The 17890-nt window shown below is 35.8% G+C and overlaps 1 protein-coding gene and 1 long non-coding RNA gene across 4 annotated transcripts in view; one reads left to right on the top strand and one right to left on the bottom strand.

The window, feature by feature from the left end:
• Positions 1-443: 443 nt before the first annotated feature.
• LOC128213798 (G-protein coupled receptor-associated protein LMBRD2-like) overlaps positions 444-17890 on the top strand; it is a 41290-nt gene continuing 23843 nt past the window's right edge. Inside the window, exons 1-10 of one of the 3 annotated variants that reach the window (XM_052919856.1) lie at positions 444-549; positions 2051-2253; positions 3039-3280; positions 3517-3684; positions 3906-4116; positions 4388-4462; positions 4708-4993; positions 5575-5756; positions 6169-6302; positions 16632-16740. In XM_052919856.1, the coding sequence (XP_052775816.1) occupies positions 2080-2253; positions 3039-3280; positions 3517-3684; positions 3906-4116; positions 4388-4462; positions 4708-4993; positions 5575-5756; positions 6169-6302; positions 16632-16740 (1581 nt within the window). In that variant the 5' untranslated portion in view covers positions 444-549; positions 2051-2079. Of the gene's footprint in view, positions 550-632; positions 1298-2050; positions 2254-3038; positions 3281-3516; positions 3685-3905; positions 4117-4387; positions 4463-4707; positions 4994-5574; positions 5757-6168; positions 6303-16631; positions 16741-17890 lie in introns of those variants that run through there. The other 2 variants (XM_052919854.1, XM_052919857.1) reach the window with 2 other exon arrangements.
• LOC128213799 (uncharacterized) lies at positions 11123-13075 on the bottom strand. The gene is made up of 3 exons (XR_008257799.1): positions 12843-13075; positions 11902-12031; positions 11123-11308 (listed from the first exon to the last, which is right to left on the bottom strand). It is a non-coding gene; the product is annotated as an uncharacterized LOC128213799 (long non-coding RNA).

Raw genomic sequence — 17890 nt, 5'->3', positions numbered from 1 at the left:
AGAGTGGATTTCACTTCTCGAAAACTGGATTTCACCTCGATTTCCGATCTATTTTCGAAAAATTGCTCTAACTTCTTCCTTTTTTGACCAATTTCAATAAAATTTGAAATATAAACCCTTTATGAGGCACTTTCTAATAAATATACAAAAACAGAAAATTATTTATTAAAATTAATGAGTTATGAGTGGATTCACTTATCGGAATCTGGATTTCACCTCGATTTCCGATCTATTTTTGGAAAAAAATGAAAAATTGCTCTAACTTCTTTATTTTTTGACCAATTTCAATAAAATTTGAAATATAAAGCCTTCATGAGGCACTTTCTAATATGTATATAAAAAAATTAAATTATTAATTGAAATGACTGAGTTCTGAGTGGATTTTACGTTTTGAGTGGATTTCACGTGAAATCCACTGGATTCCTGTATCGCCCCGCACCCTTCATTGTCCGAGCATGAATTTACCTCTTCACTTATTTCCGGATTGCGTCGACAATATTGATTATCATTTTTTGACAGTTCTCTTTGTGTAAAAGAGACTAGACTATGGTAATGTTATCTGTTAATTTCGTTTGAAGTGTTTCAAATAATAAAAATATTTTATTCTTCATTTTTGAGCTGCAGTGCGAGGACCATATTGAATTTAATGTAGAAGACTCATCAGCATATTCAGGAGTGTTCAAATACATGTAATTTAGTGTTTTGTATTTGTAAATCTGTTTGCTGACAAACTGACCTAATGTTAAAGACTGCACAAATTCCTATGTGCACCTGGTGAAGATTTTGAGCACGCTATCTCTCAATCTGCAAGCGGGCACTACTGCATCCTAGTCCAAATAATTGTACGTTGACGGATTTTTTTTAGATTTTTGATATGGCAAATCCTTCACGTACAAATTGTTTAGTATCAAAAGTGGGTATTTGTTCCGATCAGGATTCCGGGTTAAAGCATATAGCGTCTATAAAATATCATAAAAACAAGAAATATTACCAGATAATGTTATTTTATATTAGTTCCGTACACAAAAAAATAAATATCCAACTTATAATTATGAGTTTGACGGCTTTTTTTCATTTCATTCTGTCAAAACATGAAGATATATACATGAAGGGCACCTGCAAGGCCATAGGGCACAGTTTTAAATCGCTCGGAACATTTCGGCCATGGCCAAGTTGTTACGATTGTATAACGAGGTCTATCTCGAAGCTTTGTCGGAGAAGGCCGAGCTATTACGATTGTATCGAGTTGTTCCCCTTCGCATAATTGTTGTCTGTGTCAGTCAACTTAATTGGAAAGGTAAACAACTTGTTTTAATGCACTAAATGCTTGTTTAGTGCAAAATAACATTTCACTTACATGGTAAAATATGAATATAAATCTTTTTGATCAATTTCAACCATAAAATACTTCACTTAAAACAATTTCAATATTTTTAAAACACCCCCGTTTTTTGCACATTCCCGTTTAGACGTTAGGGATTGGAAGAATCCCGTAAAACACGTCTATTATTTTAGACTATACTGCATCCCTATCAAAGCTAGCTAGACAGTATAGTTAACAGATGCGCTATTATCATATCAAATACCGAGTTAGACTTAAAGTTTATATTATGTTTTCTTTTTGTGAATAACTAAAATTATATGTTGCAAGGTGCATATTTCCGTATTTTATCCGTTTGTTTGTTTGGTATGGTTCCGTATCGTATATTGTCTTGTATTGTTTGTGTTCTTGTTGTCTCGTCATGTTTAGTGTCATGCTATGTGGTTATTGTCCTATATGCGTTACTGTCCGTCAATGTCAAGCAATGTCAATACTTTTAATCTTTTATTTTATGTTTTATTTTTCTTCGACATTGTTCTCAAATAAACAATCAAACTCTTAAGTTGAGCAGTTGTCTCCACCCATCCACTACATATACTTTTTAGAAACAGAGTAATTTTCATCAAAGTTATTCTACTGAATACCATTTTCATTTAATTATTAGGAGCAGTAAAAAAAAGCAAATGATTGTTTGACACTTTTGTTCTAAAAGCTCCTGTTCTTTTGCAGACATTCATATCAACCAAATCTAAGTAAAGATGGGAGCTGGTCCACTTGTTGTTGAAATCATCTGCACATGTTTCCTTGCTGCATTCCTGTTGCATCGCTATGGTGACCTGAGGAAACAGCATGTCCTTGTGACATTATTTACATTCATAGCGTGGTATTTCTCATTTATGATAATATTCATCCTACCACTGGATGTCTCAAATGTAAGTGTTTCTCGAAAATTGAATAATCTAACAAAAGAACACAATAAACTATTGTAGAAATGTGAAATATTAAAGATTCTGATTAAAAAATATGCTATTAAATGTTTTCTGTGTATAAAAAAGAAAATATGAAAGCAAGTTGCTTTGTGCATCTGTCGGGGTTCGAACCCACGACCTCTTGCTCTAGAAGCGGACACTCTACGGCGTCGCTATAAAAGTTAGCTCTATAGCGTGACAGTATAAGCGCCACTTTAGACATATGTAATACCTTTTACACATTCCCCCTCAGTTTTGAAATTCGTCGAATTTCAGAGACATAGGTCAATTTGCAATGACCTTGAGGCATATCCTACAATAAGGGCCCCACGTTGGGCGCCAAATGTAACAGACTGCACAAATTGCTATGTGCACCTGTTGGAGTTCTACCATGTCGCTATAAAAGCTCGCTCTATAGCGAGACAGTATAAGTGCAGCTATATACACATGTAATGCCCGGTTACACAAGTAACCAAGGAAAGAACTATGAGTGACGGCTACAAATCTATACATTTCGAAAAAGAATAATATTGAAAACTGTTACAATTTTAACACAGTAACGGGCAGCATTTCTTTTTACATTGTTCAAATATTAAAAAGCTCATTCCATGAAAGTGATGAACAATTTGTTTTCCTAATTACTTTTTGTTTAATTTATAATGCCAATCTTTACATGTTGCATACATGTTTGTAAAACAATGTTATCTATACTTTTTGTATTTAAGGACACTGACTCATAATAATTTCAGACATTTTACAAGCAATGTGTGGAAGAAGAGCATCGAAGATCAATCACGACAGCAAGCCCAACACAGGCTCCGTCAAATGTGACAACATCAGCCCCAGAGAATGTCACCACACCCACCCTGAGTCATGTTGGGCTGAGGTCTGTGAGCATAGTCCATTGTGAGGCCCCAGTGTCTCATGTGCCGGACCATGTTCTGCCCACTCTGTGGAAGATTGTGTACTGGACATCACAGTTTCTCACATGGTAATACATGTAATGTCAGTTTTCTATTGTTTGTCATCCCACAATATATTATCATGTTTTTGAAGTTGAAATTTTGCAATGGTTGAATTAAATTTTGAAGTTTAGTTTAAAACAATTGCAAATCACATCCTATTTGAAATCTGACTGTAAGTCCAGCACCCTCTATTTTGTTTTTGTACTTCACTCATACATTGTAATTAAAATGTACTGCATACTATTATTTTTATTGTTTTCAGGCTTTTGCTCCCTATGATGCAGTCTTACTCTCGAGCCGGAGATTTTACAGTGATGGGGAAACTGCGGTCAGCTATCCTAGAGAACATGCTGTACTATGGCACATACTTGCTCATATTTGGCATTTGCCTGATCTATGTTGCTGCTAGACCTGATTTGCACATTGATGGGTAAGAAATATTTGTTCTGAATATTTACATACGTCTATATTAGTTAATAACTCATTTACGAGTCACATGTAGGAGTTAATATATTTTTTTCACATAATCACTGTATTTTCTTTCAAGTTTTTGACTGAAAATATGTTAGTTATACCACCTGTATAAATGCTTAATTTTTTTGTAAAAAGAAGTTTTAATACTATTTTGACATTTTTTTTGTCTTGTTTCAGTGAGAAACTGAAGGTGATTGGTGTAACTGCTAGCAACACCTGGGGTTTGTTCCTGCTTGTGTTGTTGCTAGGATATGGACTGGTCGAGGTGCCACGCTATGTGTGGAACCAGTCTAAACACTCATACATGCTCCACAGGACATACTTCAAGATTGCCAAACAGAGCACGGAAAAGACAGAGGCTGAAGAAAATCTGGAAGATGTTTTAGAGGTGTGTTGTAAACTGTTGGTGTTGTTTCAGCCTGGATAATTGATGGGAATGAAACGGTCAGGCAAAGATGATTTAGGACCGAAATAATCCATTTTACTATGTTTATTTTCAAGCAAAAGACTGAAAACTAGCATTTTCATACGCGCATACATTTTCTTTTTTGAATTAATGCTTCATATGAATTTGTGTATTATATTGAAATATAAACTTTCTTAGATGTTTTTTAATATCTTTCTTTTTAAGAATTGTAGTTTTGTATTTCTGATTGCAGGAAGTTAAGCAGGCCTCGGAAAAGATCCGCTACAATCATTCCCTTCGAAAACATGTGGAAACAATATTAGAAAAAGTATGTTGTTAATTTATTTAATTTCCATCTAAAACAGCATATAATTTTACGAAATACTAACTGGTATATTTGGTTGATTTTAGGGTTAAAATCTGAGAGAAAAAACATCGTCAGACTTGATTTGCATATCAAAGTTTTATAAAAGCTCCCATAAGGACTTGAATACGCAGTGCCATAGAACATTAGAGTCCAGCATTGTTTGTGTGCTCATCACAATTACTTTATTTGGAAATTATTTCCTTCAGTGCCCTGAATCTGTCAAAAACAGCATTAGTCGAAATGAGGACTATGAGGATTACAACAAGAGTATCGACACGCCAGCTGAAAAGAGCCTCGCCAAGCTTCACCGTAATGTGATATACGCGATGCAGACAAACAAACGCCACCAGACACAGTGGAGCATGATGATGCAGACAGCGTTTAACCTTGAAGATCAGATCCTCAATGAAATGAGTGTGGATAAGCGATACAAGCACAGCTTTCCCGTGCAGAGAAACAAGTTAATGCAGCAATTCTTTACCCCGACTATTGGTAGGTCATGTTAGAAGAATACCTACTGGTATTAATATTGTCTCTGTTAGTCAGATTTTATTGTCATAGTCACGTTCCAAAACTTTTCTAGCTCCAATAGTCTTGCACCACCACACTTGAAACTTCATAGGTATGTTGGTCAGCATGGGCTTTTGTGCCTCTGCCATTTTTGTGACATTTCACTCAGACTAACAACGCATATTTATCAAAACTGTGATAGCTCTGGTTTATGATAGCTTGATTGTGAAGCAGGTGTGATTGACTCCTGTCTACTCTACCAATTCTCTGGGTTTCAACCAGTACTGGTGTTCTTTTTGAGAGGTCAAGAGAACGTACCCAGGGTGGGAAGCCAACCGACAACCTCTTTGATGTGAGGGGGTGCACATTGATCTTAACTACAACACTCTCACCCATGCTGTTTGTTATTATGATGATTGAACTTTAAAGTAATAAATATGGAAGTAAAAGCTTGAAAGTAATGAATGAATAAGAAAAAGTATAAAATCTATATAGGGTATACTCAATATTCACCCATCTTGAAGCAACTCATTAGTTTGTGATTGTTGTATTGTGTGTTTTAGAGTGGTACTGGCGGTGCCTGTGTGCCCCATGGGTGTGTCGTGTCCTCGCCATTCTGCTCACCGTGTTCTCGTTCATGGTCGTCTGGTCAGAGTGTCTCTTCTTCATCAAGGATCCTGTTCTCTCCATCTTTGCTGTGTTTATCAACCTGGCAAAGGAAAACTATGACTATGTCTACATCGAGGTTTGTGAATTTGCACATATATATCATGGTTTCCCCAAATTTCTGTTGTACATAAAGCATCTGTCATGAGTATTTATGTTTTGCACAATTCTATTAATCTTTTTCAGGAAATGTGCTTGTAAGCGAGTGTAATAACATATTTCTTGGACGAGTTGAAACACTTTTTGGATTGTCTGATGTCTAGTGTCAGATTCCTTTTAATCACATGTTTTTATGTTATTAATGTTTTGGGTATATGGTTTGGGTTTTTTCCTTGTCAAAATTTATAAATCATCATGTACTTTTCATTGAGTTTCAAATATTTTAGTTGTAATATTATGACTTTATGCAAGGAAAAAATTACCAAGTAGTGCCGCACAATATTATTCTTTAATTTTACTCGTTATATGTTCGTATTTCATTTAATTTACAGTTTGCCGGCATTATAACGATAGCGTACATCTGTACATGTGCGTACTACAGTGTGTTCCAGATCAAGATCCTCAACTACTACTACATCGCCCCCCACCATCAGACCAACGAGTACAGTCTCATCTTCACCGGCATGTGAGTCAATAAGCAGGATGGGTTATGGAAACACATAGCTTTTGGAATTGGCAATTAAGTGCACACAAAATGTGTTATTTTTAGCTCGACTATTCGAAGAATAAGGAGAGCTATTCTACTCACCCAAGCGTCGGCGTCACCCCTTGGTTAAGGTTTTGCGTGCAAGCACACATAGGTTAATATCTCAGCAACTACTTGAGGTATTGCATTGAGACTTTATACAATGGTACTCAACCATCCAACCTACTTAATTTACCAAGTAAGATTACTCTAATTTGCATTTTATGCAAATAATTGCCCTTTATTATTCGACTAAGAAATTCTGGTTAAGGTTTTGCGTGTAAGCATACATAGGTTAATATCTCAGCAACTGCTTGAGGTATTGCATTGAGACTTGATACAATGGTACTCAACCATCCAACCTACTAAAATAATCAAGTTAGATAACTCTAGTTTTCATTTGATGCAAAATAATTGCCCTTTATTATTCGACTTAGAAATTCTGGATCAGGTTTTGCATGTAACCACATCTAAGTTAATACCTCAGCAACTACTGGATGTATTGCATTGAGACTTTATAAAATGGTACTCAACCATCCAATCTACTTAAATAACAAAGTAAGATAACTCTAGTTTGCATTAAATTCAAATAATGGCCCCTTTTTTATTCGACATAGAAATTCTTGTTAAGGTTTTGCATGTAACCACTTTTAAGTCAATACCTCAGCGAATACATCATGTATTGCATTGAAACTTTACACACAGGCTACCAACCATTTAACCTTCTTATTTAATCAAGTTAGATAACTCTTATCTTTCATAATATGAAATAAGGCACTGCCTTAGACGGGCTCTAGGTATGTTATCAACTGCAGAAACTGCTAATGCAGTACATTTTTTCTTAGGTAAACAAGTGTCAAAGGCAAAATTCATTTTATATGACATACTATGACTTTGACTACACCAATTAGATTATTAAGGTGCATAACAAACTTGTAAGGTTAAGGCAATCCAAAGCAAATTTAATATTTTAATGTTTGAAAAAACTCATAATAACAAACACAAGTATATTAATTTACCTAATACTGTATATGATACAAGCATTTACAGTACAAATAAATGATTCCTACTTTAAACATAAGAAGGTGAACGAAACAGATAGAGTTTACTTAAAACTAATTATTACAGTTATCTGACAATTAACCTGTACTAAACTATTTTAATATGTAAAACAGCATTGTGTATATTTTAGATTTTTAAGGTTCTGCAAATAACCTGGAAAAATGGTTTGACCATATAAATTCCCTGTAGTTGATGTTGTTAGCACCATTCCATCATTGAATATAACGATGTATGCAGAAAGTATGAAAATATTTAATTATTTAAAGTATGAGTCTTTAAACTGAATTATACCTCTATAACAGTTAAAAAAAAACAAGAGGGCCATGAAGGCCCTGTATCGCTCATCTAATCCAATACAGATCATCAAGAATAACAATCTGATCAAGTTCCATGAACATATGGTCATAAATGTGGCCTCTAGAGTGTTAACATGCTTTTCCTATTTCTTGACCTGGTGACCTAGTTTTTGACTGCACATGACCAAGATCGAACTTGGCCTAAAGCTAATCAATATAAACATTCTGACCAACTTACAGGAAGATACAGTCCTAAATGAGACCTCAGGCCTCAATTTCTGGAAACTTCTTAAGTCCCTTATAACCGGATTAAGCTAAACTCACTATTTTTGGTTTTCAATAATTTGGATAATATTTACTTCTTTAAGTGTTTTTATACTTTAGATAGGAATAATCTATATGTTAGTTAAATTAAACCATTTTTCATTTATCAAAATTCCATTCAAGTATGTATTTTGAGTAATTGAAATATTAAAAGCTACTTAAGCCTGTTAAGCTTAAGAAGTTTCGAGAAATTAGGGCCTAGAGTATTAACAAGCTTTTCCTTCAATTTGACCAGGTGACCGAGTTTTTGACCACACTTGACCCAGATTCGAACTTGACCTAGAGATTATCAATATTAACATTCTGACCAAGTTTCCTGAAGATACAGTCATAAATGTGACTTCTATATAATAGTGTTAACAAGCTTTTCCTTTAATTTGACCGGGTGACCTAGCTTTTAACCCCAGCTGACCCAATATCGAACTCGTCCAAGATTTTATTGAGAGTAACATTCTGACCAAGTTTCATTAAGATATTGCCCAAACTGTGACCTCTAGAGTGTTAACAGTCAAAATGTTGACGACGGACGACAACGGACGACTACGACGGATGAGGGACACAGGGCGATCACAATAGCTCACCTTGAGCACTTTGTGCTCAGGTGAGCTAAAAACAAGCACATAGATTATTCAACAAAACATTAGTTCTTGTTATTGATACATATATATTTATGTTGTAAACTTGTAATATATGTACAATAAAGCAATTTAACTGTTCACAACATTATCAGAACAAAAATGTACTATAATTATGCTTACACTAGCTCATTCATAAGCTCATTCAGTTTAAAACTACAAAAAGTATATACTTTGCCAATACACTTAATTGTTCAGAACATATTAGGCTTTGTTTTAAACTGTATTTTAGACATAGTAAATTGCCCCCCCAGCAAGAGTTTAGCAGCCTACTGACAAGATGACTGTAATAAACTATGATGTATTGATCTATTGATAGGGGAATACTCTCCAAGAAATTTGACACATTTCTCTGCATTTGATACATATGCAATTCTTGTTTCTTATTTCAATTGTTCATGATGATTACAGTACTAAAGTCATTGATCCAAGATACATAATGCACTCTGGTATAGGGTACTGAAGTGATCGTCCCATATGCCAACTCTGGTATCCTGGATGAAATGTTACTGGTGAATACAGTACTGAAGTGATCAAATCCTGATGCCACTCTGGTATCCTGGATAAAACGTTACTGGTGAATCCAACTTACTGAGGAGATCAATCCCAGATGCCACTTTGGTATCCTGGATAAAACCATACTGGTGAATACGGTACTATAGTGATGAATTCCGATCTGAAACAGATTAATCAGAATATAATAAACAAGGGTCAATTTGTTTACATTGACGCAGATGAAGAGACTATCACACAAACAAATGAAGTCACCGTTGTTAAAAATATGTAAATATGGCCTAAGACCACAGTTATTCTAACTATATGTTTCATATAGACACTAACCAAGCTTACAATGTATCTCTTCAAAACAGTATTTTCATATAATATTTTTGCAAAAACAGACTTCAAAACTCCTATAGTTCAATTTCAGGCTGTATGCAACACATACTGAAAGTTTGGCAATGATATATTAAACACTTTTAGAATGAGTATAAGCACCAGTGGTGTTTTCATAAAAAGCAGAAATAGCCATTTCCATCAATCGGTAAGCCGCAAACTTTTAAAGAGCCATTATTTCCTCATGCATTGGATTAATCTGACCAAGTAAAGTTTATATATATATATATATATAAGACAGCACCATAAAAATGGCCTGCCTACTCTATTAAGATTTTTTCAAAGCAAAATAAGATTTTTCCACTTTATCAGCTTAGCGTTTATATAAAAAATGACATAGAGCCAAACTGAAATGCTTCCAGGGACAAATGGCGCAGCAAAGGAAATGGTAAAAAAACACCAAAACTGAAAGATTCATGACAGCTGCTAGTGTTTTCATGTATGAGATGGCTACATGATGTAGAAAATGCAGTGATAGCATAATTATGCTAAGTTTAAAAAAAAAAATTGCTTAAAGTACAGTGAAAACTCAATAAACCGGACAAGGTCCGGACTGGGCAAAATTTCCAGTTTAGTGAGGATTCCGGTTTAGCGAGGATTTGATGTACGGGAAGTTTACTCAAAATATTAACTGAGTTAACCTTTAAAGGGAAGTTGGAAATTGAAATAAAATAAAAACACATAAAGATAACATTTATTTTACATCAACGATGGTTCAAGTAACTTGAAATAATGCATAGAGTATACATGTATATTCATTTATATATCAATGTACATTACAGATACAGTTTATACAGTTTTAGACGGAGGTTGAGACATGATTAAAGCACATGCAAAAGTGATAAACATAATTCTGCGTATTTATTATCATCTTTTTTTCCGAGTCTAATAAAATAAAACAACTCGCGTAATTTAATGCTTGTTAAGTATGTTTGATAGTTTAATTAACGCACCGCTCTAATTTGATTCACTCATAGATGTCTTTAGATAAAACAACGCTCCAAAATGATCACTTAATAACCGTTTCTAGTTCTTTATTTTCTGCAACAAACAAATTAATGTTTAAATCAATTTTCTTTTCACAAGTTTGATTAACGTTTGATTATCGCGCGGCAGTCAATCCACAGCGCAATTATCATTATCGATTATCGAGTTATCACAACATCAAAGTGCAATATTTAACGAAGCACCGGCTGTCAAAACAAAGTGACAAAGTGACACGCTATTCGCGAATTCCTAATACACAAAATCATTTTGACATGTTTGAACAAATATATGTCCGGTTTTGCGAGGTAAAATTACGTTGACAACTAACTAATTTTCTCGATTTTTTGTCCGGTATCCAGAATTCCGAGGTTCCGGTATTGTGGGGATTATTTTACATTGAAAATAGAAGGGGAAAATCGGGACTCTGAAAAAAGTCCGGTATCCCGAGGATTCCGGTTTTGTGGAGATCCGGTTTAGTGAGGTTCCACTGTATCTGTTTTGAAGGCTAGATTTGCCTTAAAATTAAGATTACAGCTCTTAACCGGTGTCTATAAGTTGCTTATTTACACCTGATTAGTATAAATCTCACTCTTTGGAATCATTTACACACAAACAAGTACTACAAAGTTAACTTACATCTTCATTCTGAAATATTAGATTCAGAGCTGCAACTCCTGGATCGAGATTGCAGGACCACTGCCATGGGCGAAAAGCCGCAGCAAACTGGAGCTTATTGGCACATCATATTCTGCAAGCAAGACACAAAATCAATGTTTGACACAGAATAAGACTATCTTCTTCTACTGTAAAAGTATGAAAAATGCCTGTAAACACTCATTTGAGACATACATAACCTTTTATGTAGGAATTATGCTCCAGTCAACTGTAAACACCACTCAAGCCCGGGGAATAGCGGGGACTTAGACTTTCAGTCCAGCCAACCCAGGGTAAAATCCCCGCCCTGCAGGGAAAAAATGATGTTAAAATACCCACCAAATGCCCCCCGCACTGCTATATTTTGCACCAAGACAAAACCACCGCATTCACCCGGCACTGCAGTGACACCTGAAAGGTAAAAACACAGCCCTTTTCCCCGGCTATCCCCGGTTTTCCACTGGACCTGGAGGGTCCAAGGTTACAACTGACTGGTGCATTAATGCGATAAATGTGCAGAAAAGTTCATTAATTCCAAACAATTTATAACAAAATATATTAAATATATAGTCTTTTGGACGATTTGCAATAACTTTTTTAACAACTCAAAGGTTTATCTTTACTAATCGAGTACCCAGATGCATTTTGAAAGCCTTTAAACCAGACTTTCTTAGAAATCTTTCTTACTTGCAGACAATATTCCTTTCTAAAAAATCCTTGCCAAGAACGGGTATGGAATTCCATCACTAGACCATGTTTTGATCAGCATTGGTTCTTGTCCTTGAAAATACCTCTGTGGCTTCAGCAACCAGGATGGCTATATTAAATAAACAATAAATTAGTGTTTTAATTTATTAAAGCTGCACTATCACAGATTCAACGTTTTGATCAAATTTTATGAAACAATTGTACCAAGATTCGCTACAGAAAATAATATTTTTGGTGCCAATCTGGTGTACCCTTTAAGGCATTTTGAGTGTATTTAGGTTTTTTCTTTAATGCATAAAGGGAAAAGGTACTTATCTCAATCCCCCTGCTCATTTTTTATTGCTTTTGCCATCAGAGTTGAGATGCAAATTTTTTCAATGTATTAACTTGAAGTAAATGAATATATTCATGAATGATTGACAGTATGAATGAATGAAAAGTAGCAATATTTTTTTAGATAGGGATCTCATTGTGTTGCTGTGATTGTTTAAGTAGATGTTTTTCATGTTCATAAGCTAAAAATCATACGCACACTAAATGAAACATAATTTTGCATCATGTGTAGTAAGTTGTGATACTTGTTTGCAATTAATGCAATGTTTGCTTAAAAGAGCAAACAAAATGTGCGAATAGATGCACAATACAGTCCAAAGACCAATGAAGGGCAGCAGTTTTATTAGAAAATGATATTATCTCAAAGCCGCAACAAAAACGGCATGAAAGAAATTCAATTCGGAAAGAAACAGTTCATCAATGAGCTATTGAAATAAACACTGATCATGATGTTGTAACAAGCGAATGTTAATATCAAAGAGCAAGAAACATAGTTACTGGCAATTTATTTCAGGAAAACGTTGACAAAAGTCTGGTTTATTTCCAAACTTATTGCCTCCAGTAATACATACATAACATGGCAATACCTGCATTGCTGAAAATCTGTCCACAGCAGTAATGTCAAAAACCAGGTGGCATGGATGCATTCTGAAATACAAAAAAAGTCTGTAATTTGTGCTAATCTTACATATCCCATTTACAAGTGATTTACACTGAAATCTAAACTATAGTAACACAACTTCTTTATGACCAAACATATTGCTATTGAGCATTAGTACACTGTATGTACATGACTTTTTTATTTTGTATGTCATGTTTCTTTGCCCCAATTTATGGAAATATTTTGAAACAGGTTCAAGCTTTTTAAGTCCGTTACGCTTCAGATTTATCGAGAAGCTGGGGTGTTTTGCACCAGTCAATTTTAACTACGCACCCCCCCCCCCCCCCCCCCCCCAGGTCCGGGGGTATACAGGGGATAGACGGGGAAATGGGCCGTGTGTTTACCTTTCAGGTGGCCCTCAGTGCCGGGTGAATGCGGTGGTTTTGTCTTCGCTTTAAATATAACGGGTAATGGGCCTTACCTAGGGTCCCTGGGGTGCAGGGGCATTTGGCAGGGATTTTACCATCTGTTCGTCCCCACAGGGCGGGGATTTTAGCCAGGGTTGGCTGGACCAAATGTCAAAGTCCCCACTATTCCCCAGACCTGAGGGGGGGGGGTTACAATTGACTGGTGCATTATCGCATGCAGATTTGAGTGAATCGCAGAGAGTGTTTACAGTATTTACTGTCAACAACACAAACTTCTTCTCATTTAGTCTTTTATACTTATTAACAAGCAGAAATTTTGACACAATGGCAATTTTATAACAAACGTGACCATGAAATTGAGGGTGAGCAAGCCAGTACAGTTTGACTTACCATTTGGGTGAAAAATTACTAAACGGCGATGTAAATTGAAAAAATGGAGTTGCACCTAATTTTTTTAAGGTGCAGGTCTAAGAAAAGGCATGACGGTCTAAATATAGAGGTGCAGTTGTATTTATGTAAGAGGTGCACCTCCATTTTAAAGTTTTAAAATATATATAGAACAGAACGTATGAATAAAGAATTGCACAGCTTGATAACATACAGGTGCACCTGTAAAGTAAGTGTATTTTAGTAACATTGATGATTCTCTCACAAAGCCATGTTGTTTCAGTGTAAGGGTATGGCAACTCTCACTCAGTCATGGAGGTTGTTTGGCAGTATGGTTCGCCTTCTCCACACCCTCGACTGACTATTTAGTTACAATATTTCACACGATCTGTGGCCCACAGCAAAACCATCAACCCGCATTTGCCATTTTGTCTTTCAATCACAATCTTGCACTCTTATGGTGTCAGCCTTCCTCTCAACATATTCAGTCACAATCTCTAATCTCCCATAGTTTTGCTTGGAACGAGGGGTCACTCGGCACTATTTGTTTGCAATCTTTCACACAATCTGTGGATCAAAGCAAAACCATTCATCTTTACAGTCACAATAGCTCACAAAGCCATGGTGTTGGACCGCAACCGTCCATTTATCTTTTCAGTCATAATCTTGCGCTCCGCCATGGTTTTTTTTGGCAGGAGGGGAAATCCCGCACCCTCCCCTTCCAACTTCTTAATTTAATAACATTTCTGTCACAAAAAATTGGTGTTGCATTTCAGTTACCTGGTATTTGGACTGCAGTTGTGGCCAGTCAAGCTATCTGAATGGGGCGATTCGGTCCCCTGGGTGATCTCTTGGTCTGAGAATTATAAAAAATGTGTTTGTCACTGTGTACTCTATGATACATATAATTAACAAATAATCCACTTTTGGTCGTATATTTTTACATATTAAATATATTAATGTTACATACAATCTTTATCATTCACATGGTGTCGGACTGCAACCGTCCATTGATATTTCCAGTTATAATCTTGCGCTCCGCCATGGTTTCACTTTGCAGGAGGGGATACCCATCCCCGCCCAACTTCTTAATTTACACAAAAGTGGTGTTGCATGGCACAAGAGTTCACCTGTCACACAATTCCTGTTTATCTTTTTAGTTTCAATCTCTCAACTGAAAGGTGTTCCCATCCTTTGATCTCAGTCAAAACATCTCACTCATCCATTGTTGAGGTTCACAGACGGTACACCCCATCCATCTTTTCAGTGACAATATTTCGCTCAGCCATAGCGATTTCTGAACTGGTCAACCGCATGTCATAAGTTTATGAAATTGATATCTTCATTGTTTGATTTACTGAAAAGTGGTTTTACATTTTTACAAAATAATCATACTGTACCTGGCTGACGTGACAAGCTCTGCTATGTGTACCAGTATAATCCATGGTCGTAATTAAATCGGTAATCCAACAGGAATTAATTCTTCGCAATTTCTATCCGATCAACAACTGTCAAACATCTAAATAGTATTGATATTGTAAAGCCTAAAATGACAACTACTAACTGTCAAGTGTGACCTTCGTATAGAATGGTAAACAATGCGTATGTATATCTTTAATAAACAAGTGAAAACAAAGTATATATTTCAGACAATCTATAGAAATATGTTTTATTTGTGTTTTTGAGTTTACCAAAAGTATTCATAGTAATTGCTTATAAGCATATTTTGAATTATTTTAATAACTAGTAGGGCGCTATTTCGCCGCATCTCATAAATTTCATTCTTCCGTATCGTCACGCTCTGATGACGTTGGTGTCCGGCATGCACGCGCTCAATATAGTTTATGAACAGAAAAATACTGGTTCCATCACCTTTATTTTTTTCAGGCTGATAGTATGTGCAACTTTTGAACGAAAGTAGTGCTATGTGTGACCGTAATAGGGCTCTGCCGAGCTTTGCTCAGTTTAGAGCCCGTATTATAGTATTTTTGCCCCTTTATTATGCAACTTAGAAATTCTGGTTAAGGTCTTGCATGTTAGCACCCATAGGATATTATCTCAGCAATTTCTTGATGTATTGCATTGAGACTTTATACAATGGTATTCAACCACCCAACCTAATTGAATAACCAAGTTAGATAACTGTATTTTGCAAATAATGGGCTTTTATTATTACACTTAAAAATTCTGGTTAAAATTTTGCATGTAACCACATTTATGTTAATATCACAGCACATCATGTATTGCATTGGAATCTAATCTAACAGTGATCCATGCATGTTTCGCCTTACACTGAAAAGCGGCGAAATAGTCGAGCGCACTGTCTCTGTAACAGCTCTTGTTTAGTTTTGACTGCTTAACCAAAGTTTTGTGGACAAAAAAATAACATGGCAACCTGAAATTTCACATTTGCTTTCAAAAGTGCAATTCAGCTATTAAAGAATATATAGGATGCTGAAAGTAACAGAGTAATGCACTTGTGTGTACATTTAGGTTGAAGTATTTTTATCAAATATACTTTCTTCCAATTTTTTATTTGCCTGCTCAAAGAACGGGACTTATTATGGTTTTACCTGTGGCATTCATGCCTGCGTTCGGGCGGGAGGCATCCAGTATATTGTCTGGTCAATAACTTAAGAAATATCTTTTTGTACAATCATCACCAAATTTGGACAGAATGAGTTTGGGCAGAATTTCTCAGTCATGTTTGTTAACCACTCCTGTCACCTCTGTTCTGACCTTTGAATTGGCAAAAACTGTATTAACAGTGTCTGCTCTCTAAATTTGGCTTAATTTACAACCACTTATTAACATACTTGGAGTCCTTAAATTAGGACAAGCATATTTTGTGACAGTTGGCGCTTTTGTGATAATTTGTCTTTATAACATGGGCATGAATTTTGAATACCTACTTTGGAGAATTTATCAGATTATCATTTGTTTCCATAAATCATGTTCAGGTTGCTATGTCGATTGACCCCACCGATGTGTCTCAATTTCCTGGGCCTGATCCACCTTGACAGTCATGTGACCCACTCGGAGAACATCCATGAGACCGCATACACGCTGGTACGTTCATGGGTTCAGTCATAATACTTTGTGCTTTATGTTATGTCTGATAGTATTTTCTTCATGTCAAAGTGTTTGACTAAATTTTCGCTTTCCTTAACATATTTGCAAGTTTACTTAATATGCTCATTTTCTATTAATACTGCCAATTCACATTTTCTTAAAATATGCTCGTTTTTAGCTCACCTGTCACGTAGTGACAAGGTGAGCTTTTGTGATCACTCTTCGTCCGTCGTCCGTCCGTCCGTCCGTCCGTCCGTTCACAATTGCTTGTGAACACAATAGAGGTCACAATTTTGACCTAATCTTTATGAAACTTGGTCAGACTGATCATCTCTATAAAATCTAGGTCAAGTTCGATATTGGGTCATCTGGGGTCAAAAACTAGGTCACTAGGTCAATTAGTAGAAAAACCTTGTGAACACAATAGAGGTCACAATTTTAGCCTAATCTCAATGCAACTTGGTCAGAATGGTCATCTCTATAAAATCTAGGTCAAGTTCGATATTGGGTCATCCGCGGTCAATAATTAGGTCACTAGGTCAATTAGTAGAAAAACCTTGTGAACACAAAAGAGGTCACAATTTTAGCCTAATCTCAATGCAACTTGGTCAGAATGATCATCTCTATAAAATGTAGGTCAAGTTCGATATTGGGTCATTCACGGTCAACAACTAGGTCACTAGGTCAATTAGTACAAAAACCTTGTGAACACAATAGAGGTCACAATTTTAGCCTAATCTCAATGCAACTTGGTCAGAATAATCATCTCTATAAAATCTAGGTCAAGTTCGATATTGGGTCATCCGCGGTCAATAACTAGGTCACTAGGTCAATTATTAGAAAAACCTTGTGAACACAACAGAGGTCACAATTTTGACCTAATCTTTATGAAACTTGGTCAGACTGATCATCTCTATGAAATCTAGGTCAAGTTCGATATTGGGTCATCTGGGGTCAAAAACTAGGTCAGTAGGTCAATTAGTAGAAATACCTTGTGAACACATTAGAGGTCACAATTTTAGCCTAATCTCAATGCAACTTGGTCAGAATGATCATCACTGTAAAATGTAGGTCAAGTTTGATATTGGGTCATTCACGGTCAATAACTAGGTCACTAGGTCAATTAGTACAAAAACCTTGTGAACAC

The sequence above is a fragment of the Mya arenaria genome, chromosome 13 (assembly GCF_026914265.1).
Source record: "Mya arenaria isolate MELC-2E11 chromosome 13, ASM2691426v1".
Taxonomy (NCBI): domain Eukaryota; kingdom Metazoa; phylum Mollusca; class Bivalvia; order Myida; family Myidae; genus Mya; species Mya arenaria.
The sequence above is the reverse complement of the archived record's forward strand: the minus strand, read 5'-3'. Positions and strand labels throughout refer to the sequence as shown.